We start from the raw sequence: 18,317 nt of genomic DNA on the forward strand, positions 1-18,317 counted from the left end.
GGCTGGTATTTGTGCTGGGTAGAATCCTCTTCCAGGTCAGCTGCAGATGGGAAGGAGACCCTCTTGTTAGACTATAAGCCGTCTTGTCACCTGCACTACATCTCTTTACTGTTCAGGCAGGTCTGTTCTGAGCTAGCCTGAAGACTTGCTTGCCTTCTGTGTCTTTGGAAATAAGATTTTGAAGTGGAGTTTCTGAAAAGTAACTCCATAAAAATGGCTTTGCAGTGTAGAGATCATGCATCTGTTCTATCTTTGATCTGTTATGTCTATGTTGCTGTTGTATCACTGTTTATTCTGTTAGCGAGACAAAGGATAGCTTCTTGATGGCCTCTGCTAGTGGCATACATATGGTCTGCTGTCACATAAGATGTCTTCCAAGTACTACTAGTAAAGACTCTGCTATCAAAGCAGGAATGGTACCATGAGCTGGGCATAACCTCATCTTCCTCTCCTGGGAGCTTTTACTTCTGCACTTAGTATAAACTCATTTCTGGTCACCAAAAAGGCAAAGGTAACTCTTGCATTCTGTGGTGGGTTGGCCCTGTCTGGTAGGTAAGTCCCCATGTTGTCACTTGCTCACTCTCCCCCAGTGGGTTGGGGGAGAGAACTGGAAGGGCAAAAGCAAGAAAAAAACCTCAGGGGTCAAGATAAAGACAGTTTAATGATTGAAGCAGGGGGAAGAAACAAGTGATGCAAAAGCCAGCACTCACCAATAGCAAACTGATGCCCAGCTGGTCCCTGAGCAACAACTACTTTAGAAAAAACTCCCCCACACACACACTTTTATTGCTGAGCAAGACATTGTATGGTGTGAGATATCTCTGGGTCAGCGTGGGTCAGCTGTCCCAACTATATCCCCTCCCAACCTCTTGCGCACTCTCAGCCTACTCGCTGGGGTGACAGAGTGAGAAAGAGAGATCTTGATGCTCTGTAAACACTGTTCAGCAGTAACTAAAATATTGGTGTGTTACCAACACTGGTTTGGTCACCGGTCTAAAACATAGCACCATCCAGGCTGCTACGAAGAAAGTTTACTGCATTCCAGCCAAACTCGGTACACATCCAAAAGAGAGCGTATCTTAAACAAGCAAGCAAACCCCTTGGTTTATTGTATGGTTAAGCTTTCCTAAGGTCATCATTCTCCAAAATGCTTTGTATGCACTTAAGCATTGGGAGCTAATGGGTTGAAGTACAGCCTGCTAGAAGCCTCCAGAGTCCATTCTGGGCAGAAGGTCAGGTTTTGTGCTTCCCCATGAAATGGCATCCTGTATTAGTGGAAGGGGAGGTTGTATAGTACATACTGTGACTGTTGTACCCTTTTTAAAACTGCTAATTAAAAGTATGTATTGTTAATGTTGTCTGTAGGTTCATTCCAGTCTCAGAAAAAGACCCTATTCCACAAAATTGTCAGCAAATGTAAGCACAGAAAGGAGAAGCTTAATGTTCCGGACACAGGTACTGGTGCATTACTTAGTTAAGGTTTTGGGACACCTTCTCTCTCAATTCAGTCTTGGGGAAATGCTTCTAGACTGAGGCTACTCAGCTCTCTAGTCTTTGATTGCTCTGGTCCCTTATTTCCCTGTCTGCTTTGATTCCATTAGCTCCTGGATCCAGTTGATCATATTACCTTATTCCAGTATGATGCTGGTTTGGTTTTAATTGGCATCTCCCTTAATTACAGTTTCCCTGCTTCAAATGGCATGCAGCAGAGCTGACAGAGCAAGGGCAGTTCTGCAGTTGGCCCTGGACTCTTTATCTTCCACAGCAAGTAACTCTAGTCCTCTGGTTGCTCTTACCTCCATCCCCTCTATATCAGAGACTGTATTATCTATCCCTTTGCCAGAGCATTCTTTCATGTCCCTGTCTCCTCTCCCTGTGATTTTCTGCTGTCTAGAACTTTGCAGACTGCAGCTGGTCAGGATGTAAAAGCTTGTTTCTGCACCAGCTCTCAGAAATACTAACCTAAACCAACCCTCCCTCTGTAGAAACCTTAACCAGCTTTCCGTTTGCTTCAGGTTGAAGATGACCTTGACAGTTTTTTAAGTTACATCCTGGACTTGCTCTGCCCTCTGTCCTGCTGGCAGGTCTCCAGAGTCTTTTTTTCTTGTTATAGTATTGTGGTCCTGCATACCTACATACTCACAACTCGTGGGGGCATTTTCAAGTGTACAGTATGTACAGGATTATAGCTTAGCCTGCTTTGCTGCCCCCCCCCCCCTTTTTTTTTTCTTTTGTAGTCATGTTGCCCACACTACCCAAATCACTGTTCCGTAGCCCTTCCACAGTGCAGTTCTCTCCCACATCGTCCCTGTGGTATGGAGGAGCCTCTCTGGTTCTGCTTACTTTAGTAGCTCCATGAATTTCTTCCAATTTTTTTCCTCATCACTATCTGTCTCTTTTTAAGACAATAAAATTACTACCCCCATCTCCAGTTCCCCCAGCTACCTTTATGCTTAATATCTTTCCCTAAGGCTTGGCCATGTCACTTCCCCTCCTTTCCTGATGCTATGTTTTGTGTCCTCTGTGGTGCATGTGCGCTATTTTCCCACATAGGCTCTGCCAGCTCTGCTGCATTCAAGGGTGCAAATATTTTGAAATTACTTGCGCTGTTACGTTGTGTTTGTACAACAAACATGTTGTGGGAGTCGCTGGTGAGAAGTAACTATCTTGCTTCCATGCCGGTGTGAAAAAGGCATCATACATTAGACAGAGCTTTTATTGGGTTCCATTCAGATTTTTGTCCCTGAATTATTAATAGACCGTGTAGACAAATTAGTAAGAAAAATGGGTATTTAAATTCTCCTATGGGAAAAGAAACTGAAAGCATTTAATACATTGATAGAGTCAAAAATATAAATATCTTAAAGTCTGCAGATATAGAATGTGGCTAAACAAAATGTCAAAACCTCCATTTGATTAAAAGAAACCAGCCTGTTTATCTTGATATGAAGTGTGCACTGTGATCAAAGATTCAAGCCTGGCAAGTGTTGAGTACCCTGGCCTGGTTCCAGCACAACACAGAGGCATGTCCTTGGAAGTTAAGCATGTGAATAATGTCATCATGTCTCAACATTAAAGATGTGTCTGTGCATTTGCTGGAGTAGGGCCAGTTTGCTAAGTTCCTCCCAAGACTGAAGCAAAGACATGAGGAACTTAGCAGTATTACACAGCTTACTTAGAAATCATCAAAGGAAAGACAGTGGGTATATATATTGGTGGGGAACTGCATTTTCTCTAAGTTACAAAGGGGAGAAAATCTGCAGTCTTGCCTACTCTTAAGTGTACCATGTAGTAACACTGAAAATGAAGTGTTGATCAGAAAAGTGCAGTGTAGGTATGGTCTTGGCATGTAGCGTACAGCCTCACCATCACGTGCTGCCTGCGTAACTTCATCCTTTTGTGAGTTCCTAGGCAGCATGGCCCTAAACTCTTTGACTCCGCTGTCCCATACTCTGCAGCATTCGACCTGGAAATCCCAGCACCTTCATTTCAATTCAAATATACAAGGATTTAGTGAATCGAAACACTAAATTAAAATTTTACTCCTTTTTGTGATTAGTCTATACTTGCGGTGAGTCACAAGTCTATATGTGTGGGTTTGGATTTTACGGAGTTCATTTTGCTGGAGGAAGGAGCTTGAATATTCTGACAGCTGGAGAGGAGACACTTGGAAGGGTTGCTGTCAGCATGGGTCATAATGGATTCATGTTTTGTCATCTTGAGAAGTGTGTGTCTGTGTTTGGAACGAAGACAAGTAAGTCCAGTAAAGGCAAATTGTGATGTGACTGGATCATGTTGTCTGGGTCTGTCTCTGGTTTGAGTATCTGAGTGGGTTTTGACTCCGTGTGACCACATTGTGCACAGCATCAGCAGTGCAAATCGCCCTATTACGAGTTTGCAGGTGTCTACAGAGATACAGCCCAGTAAAATGGCCAGTGGACATGCCACAACCCCTGCTCCTCCTAGCCCAGAGCACACAGTAATGCTACTGAATATATTCAGAGATATGTCACTCCCTTAGGAAGGCTGACAGAAGCACAGCTGGACCTATCCGTGTTTGGGGGGTTTGAACACCACTCAGCCGAGAGATGTATTTTCTTCCACAGTCAAGGCTTTCCGGTGGGAAGCAATACTTTAAATAATAAGGGGTAAGTCACAACCGTTGACTCCTTGCAGGTAGATTTTATTGAGCCACGCTGAGGGTTCTTGCGTGGTTTGTGTGACAACCAAATACGGTGTTGGCCTTTGCGCCAGATGAAGGTGTACACCAGTCTTAACAGTAGCTGATGTGCCAAGGAGCACGGCCTCCTGGGGCTGGTAGAGCTAACTGCCTGCTACTGATCATCCACCAGCTCTCCCACACACACCAGTCTGTACAGCCTTAGCACGCAGGTTCGAGCAAGAACAGAAAGTGCAGAAAATTAGCAGAATGACCTGTTATTTTACTTTCTGCCGAGAAAGCCCTGTTGTGCGGGGCCAGCAGTCCGGAGAGAGCCAGCACCTCTGTGCCACTGTGCCTTTAGCGTCCATCCAGGCTGGAGGAGGGCCGGCTCAGCTTGGGCTCATGCAGCAGAGCTTCCCATTCAGGCGGCTGTTGGTACACCTGGCCTGACGATCTGCTGCCTCGTCAGCCGGTGTCACTCTGCTTGTTAGTCCCCAGCCCTTGCTGCAGCTCTGTCTGCCACCTGACCCCACGAGTGGTATTGCAGCAGCAGAACAGCTGGAGTGACGGCCTTTGTAAGGTTTCTTCCAAGTTAGGTTTTATGTCCGCTCGAATAAGGATCCATGAAAAAGTCAGTGAAATGATTTCTCATCCCAACGTTCACTAAGACTGCTAGAGAAGAACAAAGCAACTCTTCCCTTCAACACCCACCCTCCACCCCCCAAGAATACTCATTCACTGCTCACACTTAATCCTTCCTTCAAAGCTGTATGGCAGCAGTGTTACGATGAAGTGCTAAAGAACTTACTTTGGAGCTGGAGGAGTTAAAAAAAACATAGAGGGAAGACTCTCAAGTCTCACTTCAGGGAATAAGAAGCCTTAAAACATAGAGAGGGAATATGCTTGCTGCACTCTGAGTTTGTCAGCCACCTTCTGCTGTTTCTTAGTCAAATGTGCCAACATCCTGCAACTAATCTGTTGCATATTTTCTTAGTTTTATATCTTTAATAACTATCACCTCTTTTGATTTTTACCTTTCAAAATCTTCTTATCTTTAATTTATTAAGCTTTTTGATTCATACAATATGAGAAAGAAAACAAATGTAAAAGGGAGCTGTCTGCTGTATTGACAAGTTAATTTCCAGTGACCTGACATGACCTGTAATACACAACACATCGAATTAAAAACATAACAAATCAGCTTTCTCTCTGTTGTGTGTTGTTAATTGTTTGAAATCATGTCTTAAAATTTGTATGAATGTAAAAAAAAAATTTGTATTGAATGTAAAAAAAAAAAAGTGACTTGTAATACTAATGTCAGAGCCATTATAAACTCAGTCAAACTAGAATTAAACAGCAGTGTCAAAGTACTATCTAATTAGAGCAAATCCCCAAATCAGAATTAATAAATAGTATTGGACTACACCCAAACCATTACATTAATACATAATCAAAGTTTATGAATTCCCAAATAGGAAACCTAGAGAGAGAGCTGCCCATTTAATTACACATTCCAATGAAGATTTTGGTCTCAGTCAGTGCAGTCAGTTTATCTGAACATCTCACTGTTAGCCCAGTTGAGTTACTTGAAAGTTACGTTTGCAGTCATTGGTGCTTCTACTGAATTGGACTGTTACGGGACAGATCTTTTCTTGTGATTTTTCTTGCTCTCTTTACAAAAAGTTTTACAGCATAGCTCTGCCCTGGAAAGGTTAGCAGCTGTAGCTAAACGCTGAGAAAAGCTAATTGAAGCTGTGTGCTTTTCTTCAAAATAAAGAGCGTGCATAAGTTCAAAAATGTTTTACAATACGAAGGTGAATTAAGAACACAAACAAATCAGGGTTTGAAACATTTCCAAATGTTTCTACACATATGTACTAGATTTGATTGTATTCTTATGTTATAAAACATTAAAAGGTCCCTTCCCACTTAAAACCAAAGAGCAAAGGGCAACAGCTGACAAGATAAAATGTGTTACGGCTGTTCTCTTCACCCAGTCCACGTCGTCTCACAATTAAGAGTTAAAGAAGCTAGCAAAAGATAGAGGTTATATTAACCGTATCTTTGAATAGGAAGCTCATTAAATCTAAAAACCCAACAATAAATAAACAGTAAATGCACATTAAAATGAAAGAGGGCAAAGTCCATGCAGGCTGCTTGGCTGTAGTGTGCGGTTTGTGGAGTTGGGTGCTCCTGCGTGACACCACCAGTCTCAGTGTCTGGGGTTGGTCTTGTTCGGTGCTGAGCCCTTCTGAAAGAGCAGTTGTTAGCACTCCAGCTTGAGTTTTGTGCATGTAGTTTTTGCTGGTCCTGCCGCCCAGAAAGTGAGCAAATGGGTCTTAAATGTATCTGTAAAACGGGAAGAAAGATTGAAAGAAACTGTGGGGAAGAGAAAGCGAACTGTAGACACAGTAACAGCTGTGAAATATATAAAGGACTGTGGCAAAGAGATGGGGTATAACCTGACGGGTGGTAAAGAAAATAATGAGTTGAAAATGCAGCAGGGGAGATGAGGTGTAGGCATTAGGAAAAAATAATGAAATAACTCAGGATGGTAGTGCACTGGGAAAAAATACCCTGAGGACTTGGTGCAGATGCCATGAGTGCTCCCAATTTCAAAATGGGTTAGACAGGCATCTGTAAGAAATGACTTGGGCATTCCCTTTGCTACCTGTAGTCTCTTTCTGATCCTAGCTTGTGGTGATCATAGGTGGGGTAGGCCTCATAATGATTCTATCACAGGAGCAAAAAAGATGTCCCAGATTTAATTTGTGGACTAGTGATACCCTATGGTGTCAGATTGACGGCTATGCACTGATCTCAGACTTTGGAAGCTTAAATACATTTTGTGGTTGCTGTCTGACCAGTTTCTTCATGAACAAGATTAAAGCAACTGTTAAGTCGCGTGAAAATTTGTGATCATCTTCCAGTTCAGGGCAGAAGGCTGCTTTGAAGCACCAACACTGGTACTGTTGAGAACAATTCAAACGATTCTTCCTCACTCTCTGACTTTACGTAGGCAGTATTTCCATCACAGTATTTTCTCCTGTGCTTACTTTCTTTTTTTAGCATTCTTGTCTTCAAATGTGATCCAGTTCTGCTTTTGTATTTGCTGCCTTTTGGGTGTTTTTTAAGGTTTGTTGTTTTGTACAAGGCAGCATTTCCCTCTGCTTAGAGGAGATGACGTAGAGTGACTATAGAGAGAAGACTGGGGGTTAGTCTGTGGTTTCTGAATTCTGCTTGTGAGTACATCTATGAGCTAAGATAACCTTACATGAGGACCATTATTGTTCCTTAAATACGTTTTGTCTCTTAGCTACTTGCTGGCATCTTCTGTTGCAGAGTGTTTTATACAGACTACTGTATAAACTGCTACTGCCCATCTCACAGTTTCCTTTACAAATATTAGAAACTTGAATCCCCTAGGATATTTTTAAGAGCTGATGCTACTATTCTTCTGCAAATATCTGCAGCATTCAGATCATATCTTGCTATGGGTTATGCTCTGAGTACCTGTGAGGGAATGCTTTATGTAGATGGATGCAAAATGGTAAATGAGCATAGCTGGTAGCTGAGTTATTCTACGTGTAAAATTGCATTTTTGTCCTCTTTCAGCCATACTCTTAGAAGACAGAAATTCCAGTGAGTCTGCCTGGAAGAATAAAATTTCTATATCTGCCCTAAACACTCCAGAGCCAGCAATGATGCATGAGCCTTTAGTTGGCAGCCAGAAAAGGAAAGCAAGGAAAACCAAGATCACGCATCTTGTCCGAACAGCAGATGGTGGAGTGTCACCAGCGGGAGGGACACTAGGTAAGGAAGTTAAGAGTTTAAATCTGCTAAAATTGAATGGTTGGAGAAAGTTTTGGAGTACGAGCAACCTATCAGGGAAGTATTTTTCAGTTAGCTTGGTTTCATACCTGCTTAGAAAGGTCATACTTTAAAACGCAGGTATCAATCAACTGGGAAATCGGTGAGTCCATAATGGCCAACTTTTTTGGTTTGAATGCCCAGATCTGTCTCCTCTCCCTGGTTATTTCTCTCTAAGAACTGAGAGCTGATACAGAATGAAATGGAAAACAGTTACCTTTCATAATTTGTTTCCAGTCCAGCAAAGAAATGACACTGCACCTCCTTATAGGATGTAAAAAATAATTCCATAATATGACAGTCAATGCCACAGTACTTGCAGGGGTCCTCTGCAGTTAAGATAATCTTTCAGGACTTCTGTATCTAAAATGTACATAAAAGCTCTCTTGCCTGACCTAAAAGATCAAACTCAGTTGAATGCAAAATCAGTAAACTACTTCATAAACCTTAGTACTGTGCTTCTGCCAATAGCTTGAGTCAGAAGAGGTTGCAGTATGAATTGGATTACACTTGGAAAATCGAAGTCCTAAAGGTGAAGATTCTGTTAACACCAGACTAGCATCAGTGGGCTGCTGTGAATTTAAGTGGTAGATTTGCAAGCTTAACTTTCTTTTATTGCAGAGGAGAAGCCAAAAGAGCTGCCACAAAGTACTCTTCAAAAAACATCAAGTGCAGAAACAGATTGCAACAGTGAATGCTCCAGAAATGCAGAGACAGAAGAAAATCATAGTATTACATCAGATATGCCAGCGGTGTCTGCGTTTTTTAGCTTAGCTGCACTGGCAGAAGTAGCAGCCATGGAAAATGTACACAGGTATGGTTTTCTTTTCCCCTTGTTGTCTAAGTGAGTAGTATGTGGCTGCCAGCTCGTTCAGAAAGCACGTGAATTGCAGACTGTTTAATTTGGCCTGTGTTTCCTCTTCCACAACTTTCTATGAATGTCTGTTTTATACCACTTGCTTAGTAGTGTTAAGTCTTCATCTAAATAACAATGTGATCTATTTCCATAGTCAGTAAAGTGATCCTCCTTGGTAAGCTTGCCTACTAATTTTTGTGTATAAATAAGTTCATATGTTTCTTGAGAACCTAATGATTGAGGGTTTCTAATTATCAGGTGCCATTTGTCAGATAACATCGGATTTAAACAACTATTGCATGCTGATTTGCATTTTTCAGTGGCCTAAGACTGTGGATAGAATTTCATATAACTTCAGCTGAAATTTTTATGCTGAACGTGGCTGAAGGAAGCTAATTTGTTATTTTTACTCTTGTGCCTTGTTGTATAGGAGGCAAAGCGTCTGCAGAATGTCATGGGGCAGAACAATTCTGGGTGATGGAAAGTCATATTTGGGTTGGTCCTCTCAGTTACCAAGTAGGCCATCTATACAGATAAGGTGGAGAATGTGCAGGTTATGTAGGTCTGTTGGATCAGCTCAGCGTGGTCAGATCCTGCATCCTAGACCTGTGATGGGATGAGATCAGTGACAGCAAGTCCTCCTTGGCTCTTAATTATCCAGTATTGTTCTTGGATGCTGCAGCTTATTGGAGGTGAAACCCCATCCTTTACTGCAGTGGAAAGTCAGTGAGGAAATGCTGGAACACTTTGAAACAATCACAGCCTCAGCAAATGGCATTTGACAGATTGCTGGCTGCCTAAGAAATTCCATGAGGCAACAGTTGATGAAACCATTCACAAACTCAGTTTACTATTGATCTCATGGCCCCCAGTCATCGACCAACCCAGTCCTGTGTATTCAGGCTGTGCATCAAACATCAAAAGGCTTTTTAGAAGCTCAGGGGCCCTAGAAGAAAAAAAGTCAGGTGAACCCAGCCTGCTAGCTCTTCTCTGGAGAAGCTGTTGTCTTGCTTAAGCAATGTTGTTTTGGGTGAGAAGTGTTTTCACACTGCAGTCAGCCTGGCCTTTCCTCCCAGCCTTGCAAAACAAGTGTCTGCCATTAAAACAGCAAAAGGCTGAACTCGTTTCTGTCATCTTCTATGGTCAGAAGCCACGAAGTGAGACTTGGGGAAGTGCTGTGCTAAGCTCTGCTCTCGCTCACACCCTTGTGGTTTCATTGATTTCCGTTAACACTGACCAGAATTGCACAAGAACAACAGGATTCGCTTCGCTGTGGTTTTTCCTTCTTTGTTCCTCTAAGAGTTCTTGTCCTCCTCTTGTCCATATTGAAGTGAGCTAATGTTTTACATAGCCTTCTGCTTGGGTCTGTCTTTAATACTCCCACTTTTTGTCATCTCATCATGATGATGCTGCTAGATTAATGCAGCACCTTCCACGAGGTCTGAAAACACCAAACCAGCAAATGTCCAGCAACTGTTGCAAACTCCATCTTGTAATGACCCCGGGGGGAAATGACAACAGGGGAGGACTCTTTCCAAGTAGAAACTTAGCCATAGCTCTCGCAGGCTTGGCAAATGGAAGTCGAAACAGAAAACTAAATCTGATGGGCTAGATGCTCCTCTCATTTCTACTGTTGACTGTTTGTTATCTTTTGCAACTCAGTTCTTTATTTGCAAAAAGCCAGAAATTAAAAGAACAGCGTTAGAGGTTTGCTTGATGTGGTTTTTCAGTGTCTGAATTTAATTATTAAATAATTCTACAGAGCCTTGAGCCATGGAAGCCAAACTCTTTTTTTAACTGTAATTAGAGTTTATCTGGAAGTGACAGCGTGGTTTTCAGTTAAGGCTTCTGTTTAGCTTTATTTACCTTGAGCATACCCCAGTTAAGTACTGTAAGCCTGAGCAGCATTTTGTGCAAAGGCCACTTCATTGCACTCCAGTTGTGCGAAGCACGATAGTACCTCCATTTCTGCTGGGGTCTTAGCTGTGAGGTAAAGTGGCCCTTGCGTAAATAAGAAGTGGGCCCCAGATTTTCATTGCTGCAAATGACACATATTGTAACAAAAATAGAACCTGACTTGTGAGATTAGATAACAGGCAGTGACGTGCTTTGTGTATGTATTTTAAAAGACAAGCTGCAAAGGAGCTCTCCCAAGACCATCTGCTACAATGATTGATGTTGATTTCCAGCACATAATTCTGGCGCAGTTTATTTTTATGATACCCCGTGCCAGGGGATCATTTGTAAATTAACGCTGCTGTAGTAATGAAAGAGATGTTGTGCTGGGCTGATGAAGTGTTAAGTCATGAAACTTGGAATAATCCCAATGTGCAACTCTGCTGTTGGGTATATTTCCATATTGCTTAAAAGCTGGCTATTGACTCGCATTAACACGACATGCCTCTGTGCACTTACCTTCTTTTGCCACACATGAGCTGCACTTTCCTCTTCCGAGGGCTGAAGTCACTCCCTTACAAAATGAGTAACAGCCCTTGTGCGCTCTTAACTTACTCTCCAGCCATGCATTTTGTTTTGTGTAGTCAAACACCATCATGTCTTGGTTTTGCCTGACTTTGCATTGCGTTGCAGGTTGCCCTTAGGATATTGTGTTACTGTTGCAGGAATACCTCTAAAAGGAGCGTGTAACAGCAGTTTGTGGGCATCTGTAGCAGCAGGGAGTTACGGTGCTGTAATGTTGGATGTTATATCATGTGCAGCTTTCCATCCTTTCTGGTCTGATAAAAGCACCTCCAGTGCTCCAAATAATGATGGGTGGCTTTTCTTTTCTTCTTTTGCAGAAGTCAGAGGGCCACACCTCTCCCACATGACGGACAGCCAAATGAAATGTCTCAGGCTCCAGTGCTTATTTCCTGCGCTGACCAGTGAAGCTCCACTTTATTGTAAAACATTGTGCTTTACCTAATATCCTAGCCTTGTCTTTACCAAGGGAAGCTAGTCAGTCCATATGATGGAAACTATAGACTGCAAGCAAGTGCTTATTGTTCTGAGTGGCCCAGAATTCACTGGAAGCCAGATGTTAGCAACTTGGGCCAGGTCCTCAAATCGGAACCCAGTATGTAGGAGGGTGATATTAATTGTCTATTAATGAACAGAAATGGAATGATCCCAGAGCTTGCTTTCTATTGAAGGCTTTTAAACAGTAAATAGGTGGTTGGTGTGAAAAAGGCTGCCTTTACTGTTAGCTCACACAGCATCTCTTTTACCAACCAGAGAGTACGGCAACTAGTTTCGTATAATACCTAGTTATTCTAAATGAAAAAAAAAAAAAATGAAAAAAAAAAAAAAAAACCAACAACAACAAAAACACTGACGCACTGCACTAGTTATTATTAGATATTCTTAGTCATTTTTGTACATGAAGATTTAAGTTCTAAGATGGTTTATATTAATAGGTTATGCCTACGTTTATATTGTAGAATGAATTTAAAACCTGTTCCAGAGAACTCAAGGCAGCCTGGACAGATGTACCATTGTTAGCGATGTTTGGGCAGCCATGTGGTCCAGATGTTCTGCACTTTTATATTTGCCACCGGAGTGGTAGAGTTTACTGGCAAAAATTCTGACAGGCTATGTTTGGGTTTGTTTCTTTTTAATTTAGCTTTGAATAACCAGGATGTTGTGCATTAGAAAAAGGAGTGTTGTATGGAAAAGAAAATACTGCAGATAATTGACTTGTCTTTCATGCCTTGGAGGGTTCCTTTATTTTTGCATAGATACCTGAGCGACTTGGTGAAACTTTCCTGTAAACAAAAAGTACTGCAAATGTGTTTTTCAAAAGTGACCTTAGTATTATTTCACCATTCTGAAAAACCTAAAACCGTGACTTTTCGATATACATATACACCAGTACACATACCTTTTACATTTTACAGACACTGGCATTGTTGTAGTTACTATGCACAGTCCAAATCAGCTTCAGAGTTTGCATAAAGGGCCAATTACAGTTTGTGTTGGTAAAGTGGCAAATTGTATACAGATAAACTACAACCGAAGAGTAATGTTTCACTGAATTCAGACTACCAAACAGATCCATCTGCCAGTTTCTGTCTTTGCTTATGTTGAATTTTTGTGTTTTGCTCTCATAAATACATCCCAAAAGCAGGCGAAGTGTATCACTTGGCCTGTTATATTCGCTATCTTGACTTACACTATTGTATAACCAAGCATTGATTCCTACCAATAGATGCAAAACGATCATTAGTAATTGATCTAAAGCTACAAATTCAACAGGGTACTTCTTCTATAGCACAAGATGTTTCCCTACTTTTTGCATTGTAGCACAACAATTTACCAAATTGGACTCCAGCAATAATTTTCTATTAGTCTTCGTCATACCGGCTGAACTTTTGATAGTATTAGATTGAGTTTTAAGTTCTTGGAGTTAAGTCTTTAAATGATGCGAGTTTACATCATTCTATCAGGCATTCTTATTTATACTTGACTGAATTGATAACGTGTTTTGGGGTTATTTTATAACTAATTTGATGTAATAGCCATATGGACAGTAACTCTATTAATGCTTGCTAGGTTTAGCCTTTCATTGTTCTAGTTAAGTGAAAGTCTTTGGTTCAGTGTCAGGAAACAATATACAACATACCACATGAGTTGTAACAAAGGATTAAAGGTCTGACAAAAGACAGGTAGCTGGGGAAGTGTCACTGAAACAGCACCATCGAGGATGCATGTGTTGGAAGAAGGGAACAACAAAAGAACAACAAAATTCATGAGCCAATGAGTCAGTGAAAAGGCTTTTTAAAAATTCAGGTGAATATATGACTAAGAGCCCCTAGAATGCCATTGCAGCCTGTGGCAGTATTTTTAATAAGATTTTATTAAAGTTTTATAAGTTATTTTAACAAGACAGGAAAAATTTAAAAGACTTAAAACTGTTGGGTCACAGCAAGGTGGCTGTTGGAGTTTTGGACCACTTTATAATTAGCTGAAATCCAAATATGTTACAGTGCAGGCCGTTCACGTTGACAATGGTACTAACTTATTTCTCTAGAAACCTTTAGAGTAGATATATTTTTGTCAAAGCACCCCATCCTTCCTCGATTTAAATTTCAATATTGTTCCTGAAGATATTTCTGTATATTAATGGTACCTTTTTTAAAAGAAACAGAAAATTACTTTTTTCTATATGAATTAATATCTTACTTGATCTGCTTTTCCTTGACTTTCCCTTAGAGAGGGGGTAGGGTTGGGTCAGTTTACTGGATATGACTGTTTTCAGATACTTATAAACCTTTTTGTAGATATGCTTAATTTTTAAGCGATTAGGCACTGAGAGTAGCAGAAATCCTGCAAAGCTTTATAGTTCACTAGGCATTTGCCTTTGTTGGTTCTCTGAGTGATGTCTTGATTTCAGTAGCTAGAATTTTCCCTGAATCTACTAGAAGGGGTATCAGTATTTTCAGGTAACAAAGTCTGTTAGCACAACAAAAATTTCAGACCAATATCTTACTGTATTGGGGTTGGGTTTTTTCCTTGTTTGTTTTGTTTTAATTTTTATTAATTTCAGCTGCTTTTGTTTTGGAAAATCTTATTGCTATTGTGTGTACTTCAGTATACCAGCAAACACTGTTACCCGTTAACACATTGTCCACAAATGCCTCTAGAGAAGAAATTGTTGCACCTTATGTATATCTCAAGCAAACCAAAATATGATGCTTTTCTGCTTTGTTTATTCTGAATATGTTGTATCATACTTTACTGAACCCATTTTAACTTAGCTAAAGCTATCGATATTTATGCATTTCACATTATTTTCTGGATCTGAACCTGTGTATAAATCTTTCTTTAAAAAAAAAAAAGAAAAGCATTTACCGTAGTTGTCCTCTGTGACTTATCCATGGGAGGGGGGGAATCTTGTCTCAAGTGTAAAATGCAGTACTGTCCCAGTTTTCCTTGGCTTTTATTTATTTAGTGATCTTTGATACTTCATATGTAGTTTTGAGGTATACAAAATACATTGTTGTAGCCGAAGCTACAGATCTAAGCAGCTGGGAGAAAATTACTGTAATACCTTCTTAATTGTCCTAGTACTGTATACAACTATGGGAAAAATGTCTGCAGAACATTTGAGATGCAGATTCTTATCCCCACAGTAGGCTGTTTTCCAGATATTAGACCAAATCAATCAAAAGTCAGATTTTCCAACCTAAATGATGCTATCATTCTGAAAACATCTATGGAGATTACTTAGTGCTCTGCTTATGGCAGTATCTACCCCTTGAATGTGCTGTGATTTCAGAAATAGAATATATTTATTTAAGATGACTGAATGCTCTTTTATACTAATACAATATCCCAAAGTCATGAGCAAGAGACTTCTTGGTAGTTTGGGTTTCTATTTTATAGCATTTGTGCATGACTTTTGAAAATAAAGTGATAAGCGTTGTTGGAAAGGGGCACAGGAACAAGGGACTGCTAGAAGTGTGTGAACTTGTGGTGTTTAAATTCCAGCTTTGGTCTTTATTATTTGGGTGAAAGCTGCCTTTGTAGCACAAGGCTGAAGAGTTCTCTGCAGTTTGTATCAAGTAGAAACCCGAGAGAGTTGTAACTCATATCAGAACGAGGGAATGCCTTATAGATTGGATGCTGTCTTTTGGAACAGGATATTAAATTGAAGCAGTTTTAATTTCCACTGCCTGTTTAGCTACTGTACCGATACTGAACAGACTGAAGGCAACAGTTGTAGGCGCGGGACAGCTAAGAGGGGATAAAAGGAAAGCTGGCCTTTGTTCTCAGTATGGCAACGTTACGGCAACAAAGGGGAATTAGGGGAAAAAAGATAGATGTATATATATGTGAGTGTATGTGTGTGTGCCTGGGTGTGTACATTCTGAAAAAAAATAATGTAGGAAAAACAAAAACATGATGGGTCTACAAGAGACTATAATGTATGTTGACCCTTTGAGTGCACTCCCTTTTTTGAACGCTGAGTCTAATATGGCTACCTCTCCTAAAAGACTACTTTCGTTAACTTCCATTTGCTTTCAGGCTTGATTGTGTAATCTTTTCAGCCATTGATACCATTTGTATATCACTGTGTGCTTTACTTTCCAAGAGCAACGTTTATATAGTGCAGACAACGTAAAGGCTGAATATACAGTGGTAGCCAAACTATGTTGCTGGAGCATTTTCGTTTAACCTCTGCCATAGTCATCTGGGTTGCAGGATGTGGGCCTGCTAGCTCCAGGTGGTTCAGTGAGATCGGTTTTTGTAACAGCAGAAAATGCAGTGCTCGTGGGGTGGTGGAGTTCAGATACTGCCAGAGGTGATGCAGTAAGCCAAATGCTGCTCTTGAACTTATTCTGGAGTTTACGTTTGCAATCCTGATTTCGCAAGGAAACGTAACTGTGCACCTTGTGTGTTGTATACCTTACGTTATCCGTTAGATGCTGTTTGTTTGCTGTGCTTGTTTGGTAGATTCTAGAGCTCCTAGGTATCTTTGCCATGATTTGTAATACTTGTGGCATTCTCCTTACCTTGTACATATTGTGGAACTGTCACCTACAGCTGCCAGGATGCTGAGGCACTTCAGGACACTGAGCGCCGTCAACGAGTACATTTAGGCTGTGAATGAAAGAGTTACTCGCCTCCTCCCCTGAACTCCCCAGTAAAAAGGCGCAGTGAGGTTTATGCTCTCACTTAAGTACTATTATAGTCATTTGTATACTCAGTATTTTCTACTGAATTGACAACTTTGAAGAAGCTTATGAGATGGATGTGTATTTTGTGCTCCCCCACTAATTCTTCTAAGGCAGAAATCTAGGAAGACTTGACATGAGATCTCCACTCAGCAACACACCTAAGCTTACGCTGAAAACCCTCTTTACTTAAGGGCCAGCATTGTTGTTTGCACTGTGACAGTGCAGGAGCCCCAATTATGGACCACTACACTCTCGGAGTTAAGCTTGGGCTTGCGTGATGTTCCTGGGGGAGGCACGTCATCGTGACCTAGGGCCTTCATTGACATGGAATTTTAAAAAAGACTGCAAATAGCTTAACATTTATTGAGTTCTTCCAAAGAATTATATTGTAGTTTCTGGGTCTGGACTGTTACCACATACCAGCAGACCCACGCTGTACTCCACTGGAACAAAACACATCTGTACAGGCTAACTAACCAGGCTTCCCAAGGTAATGGTCTGATCCACTCTTTTCACCCCTGCATCTGAAACCTTATTTTCCCACACACACTGCTACACTTTAATCAGTGGTTGGGGCTTTGAAGGTGACAAAAGGAAGAGAGGCATATATGTGCATGTGTCTGCATCTGTGCATATATATGCATACACACACGCGTCAGAGTGCAGTGACTTGCAACATGTTCTCTGTACAAAAGTGTTCCCGTGTTAGGTCATGAAACAACATGAGGTTTCTCAGACCATAGTTTTCCAACTTTCTTGCTAGATTTCAGTCTCTTTCCTTCACATTACACCATAAGGTGTGATTTTCGAAAATCACACCTGAAAAAACCCACAGATCCTGCTGACCTGAATGCTACGAAAACCTTCTTTCTCAGCAGTGCTTGCTTTTAATAACCAATATCTGTTAACAGTTTTAACACAACTGATTTGCTATGATCTTTCTTCCTAGAGCCCAATCCTTCAACTTCTATTCTCACACATAATTCCACTGAAGTTTGACCCAGTATTTGGCTTTATTCTCTCCAAAGCTTGGTGTAAACATGCCTTACAATAGTTCATCTCCATCAATGGTATAACAGAGCTACTGCCTTCTTAGATGTGTGTAGTTAAAAGTCAATAAGTACATTTATAGAATGTCATACTTTCTTCAAAACCCTCTAATTTGATATTTTTTTAAGTGCACATGTTAAGTCATGTGTATAACATGCTAAAGTACATTAAACTGTGATAATAAAACTGAATAAAGTATTTAATAAAATATTTGAAATATTTGATAAGGACCTTCAAATAGATTTCTTTATGTTCATTCTATTTTGGTTATCTAGTGTGTGCCTGTAAACAGTTTCCCATTTAAAACTAATGATTGCAAATAAATACTATTCAAACAGAGCTTCTTGGATAATTCACCTGCTTTACTATCAAATGGTTGTTTACTTTAACATATGGCTGAGTTAGCAGTATTTGCAGAATTTGTTTTTAGCTACAGTATGAATTTGTTGGCTTTTTTATACTTAAAAAGAAACAAGCTTGTTTTCCACCTGGAAATGGAAGATGCCAAAAGCCAGAGATGGATCCTCAGAACTGTAAGCTGTAGTATCCTGTCAGATCATCCATTCAACTTCTACACAATGACTGTAAAGATGTCACATATTTTGCAAAGAACTCCTGCCCATTTGATCTTGCTTACACATATCTATAATGGGAGCTTCCATTTTATTTTTAAAAACATCTAAGCCTGGTTCAGCACTGTTGA

The 18,317-nt window shown here is 40.6% G+C and overlaps 1 protein-coding gene across 18 annotated transcripts in view; it reads left to right on the forward strand.

Annotated features, from left to right (window-relative positions):
• Positions 1-18,258, forward strand: part of BBX (BBX high mobility group box domain containing) — a 148,110-nt gene extending 129,852 nt beyond the window's left edge. For 16 of the 18 annotated variants that reach the window (XM_049824627.1, XM_049824635.1, XM_049824633.1 and 13 more), the window contains 4 exons: positions 1,366-1,455; positions 7,778-7,975; positions 8,654-8,846; positions 11,687-18,258. In XM_049824627.1, coding sequence (XP_049680584.1) covers positions 1,366-1,455; positions 7,778-7,975; positions 8,654-8,846; positions 11,687-11,774 — 569 coding nt within the window. In that variant the 3' untranslated portion in view covers positions 11,775-18,258. The remainder of the gene's footprint in view (positions 1-1,365; positions 1,456-7,777; positions 7,976-8,653; positions 8,847-11,686) is intronic. The other 2 variants (XM_049824643.1, XM_049824644.1) reach the window with 1 other exon arrangement.
• The last annotated feature ends 59 nt before the right edge of the window (positions 18,259-18,317 follow it).

Source organism: Accipiter gentilis, chromosome 21 (genome assembly GCF_929443795.1).
Source record: "Accipiter gentilis chromosome 21, bAccGen1.1, whole genome shotgun sequence".
NCBI lineage: Eukaryota > Metazoa > Chordata > Aves > Accipitriformes > Accipitridae > Astur > Astur gentilis.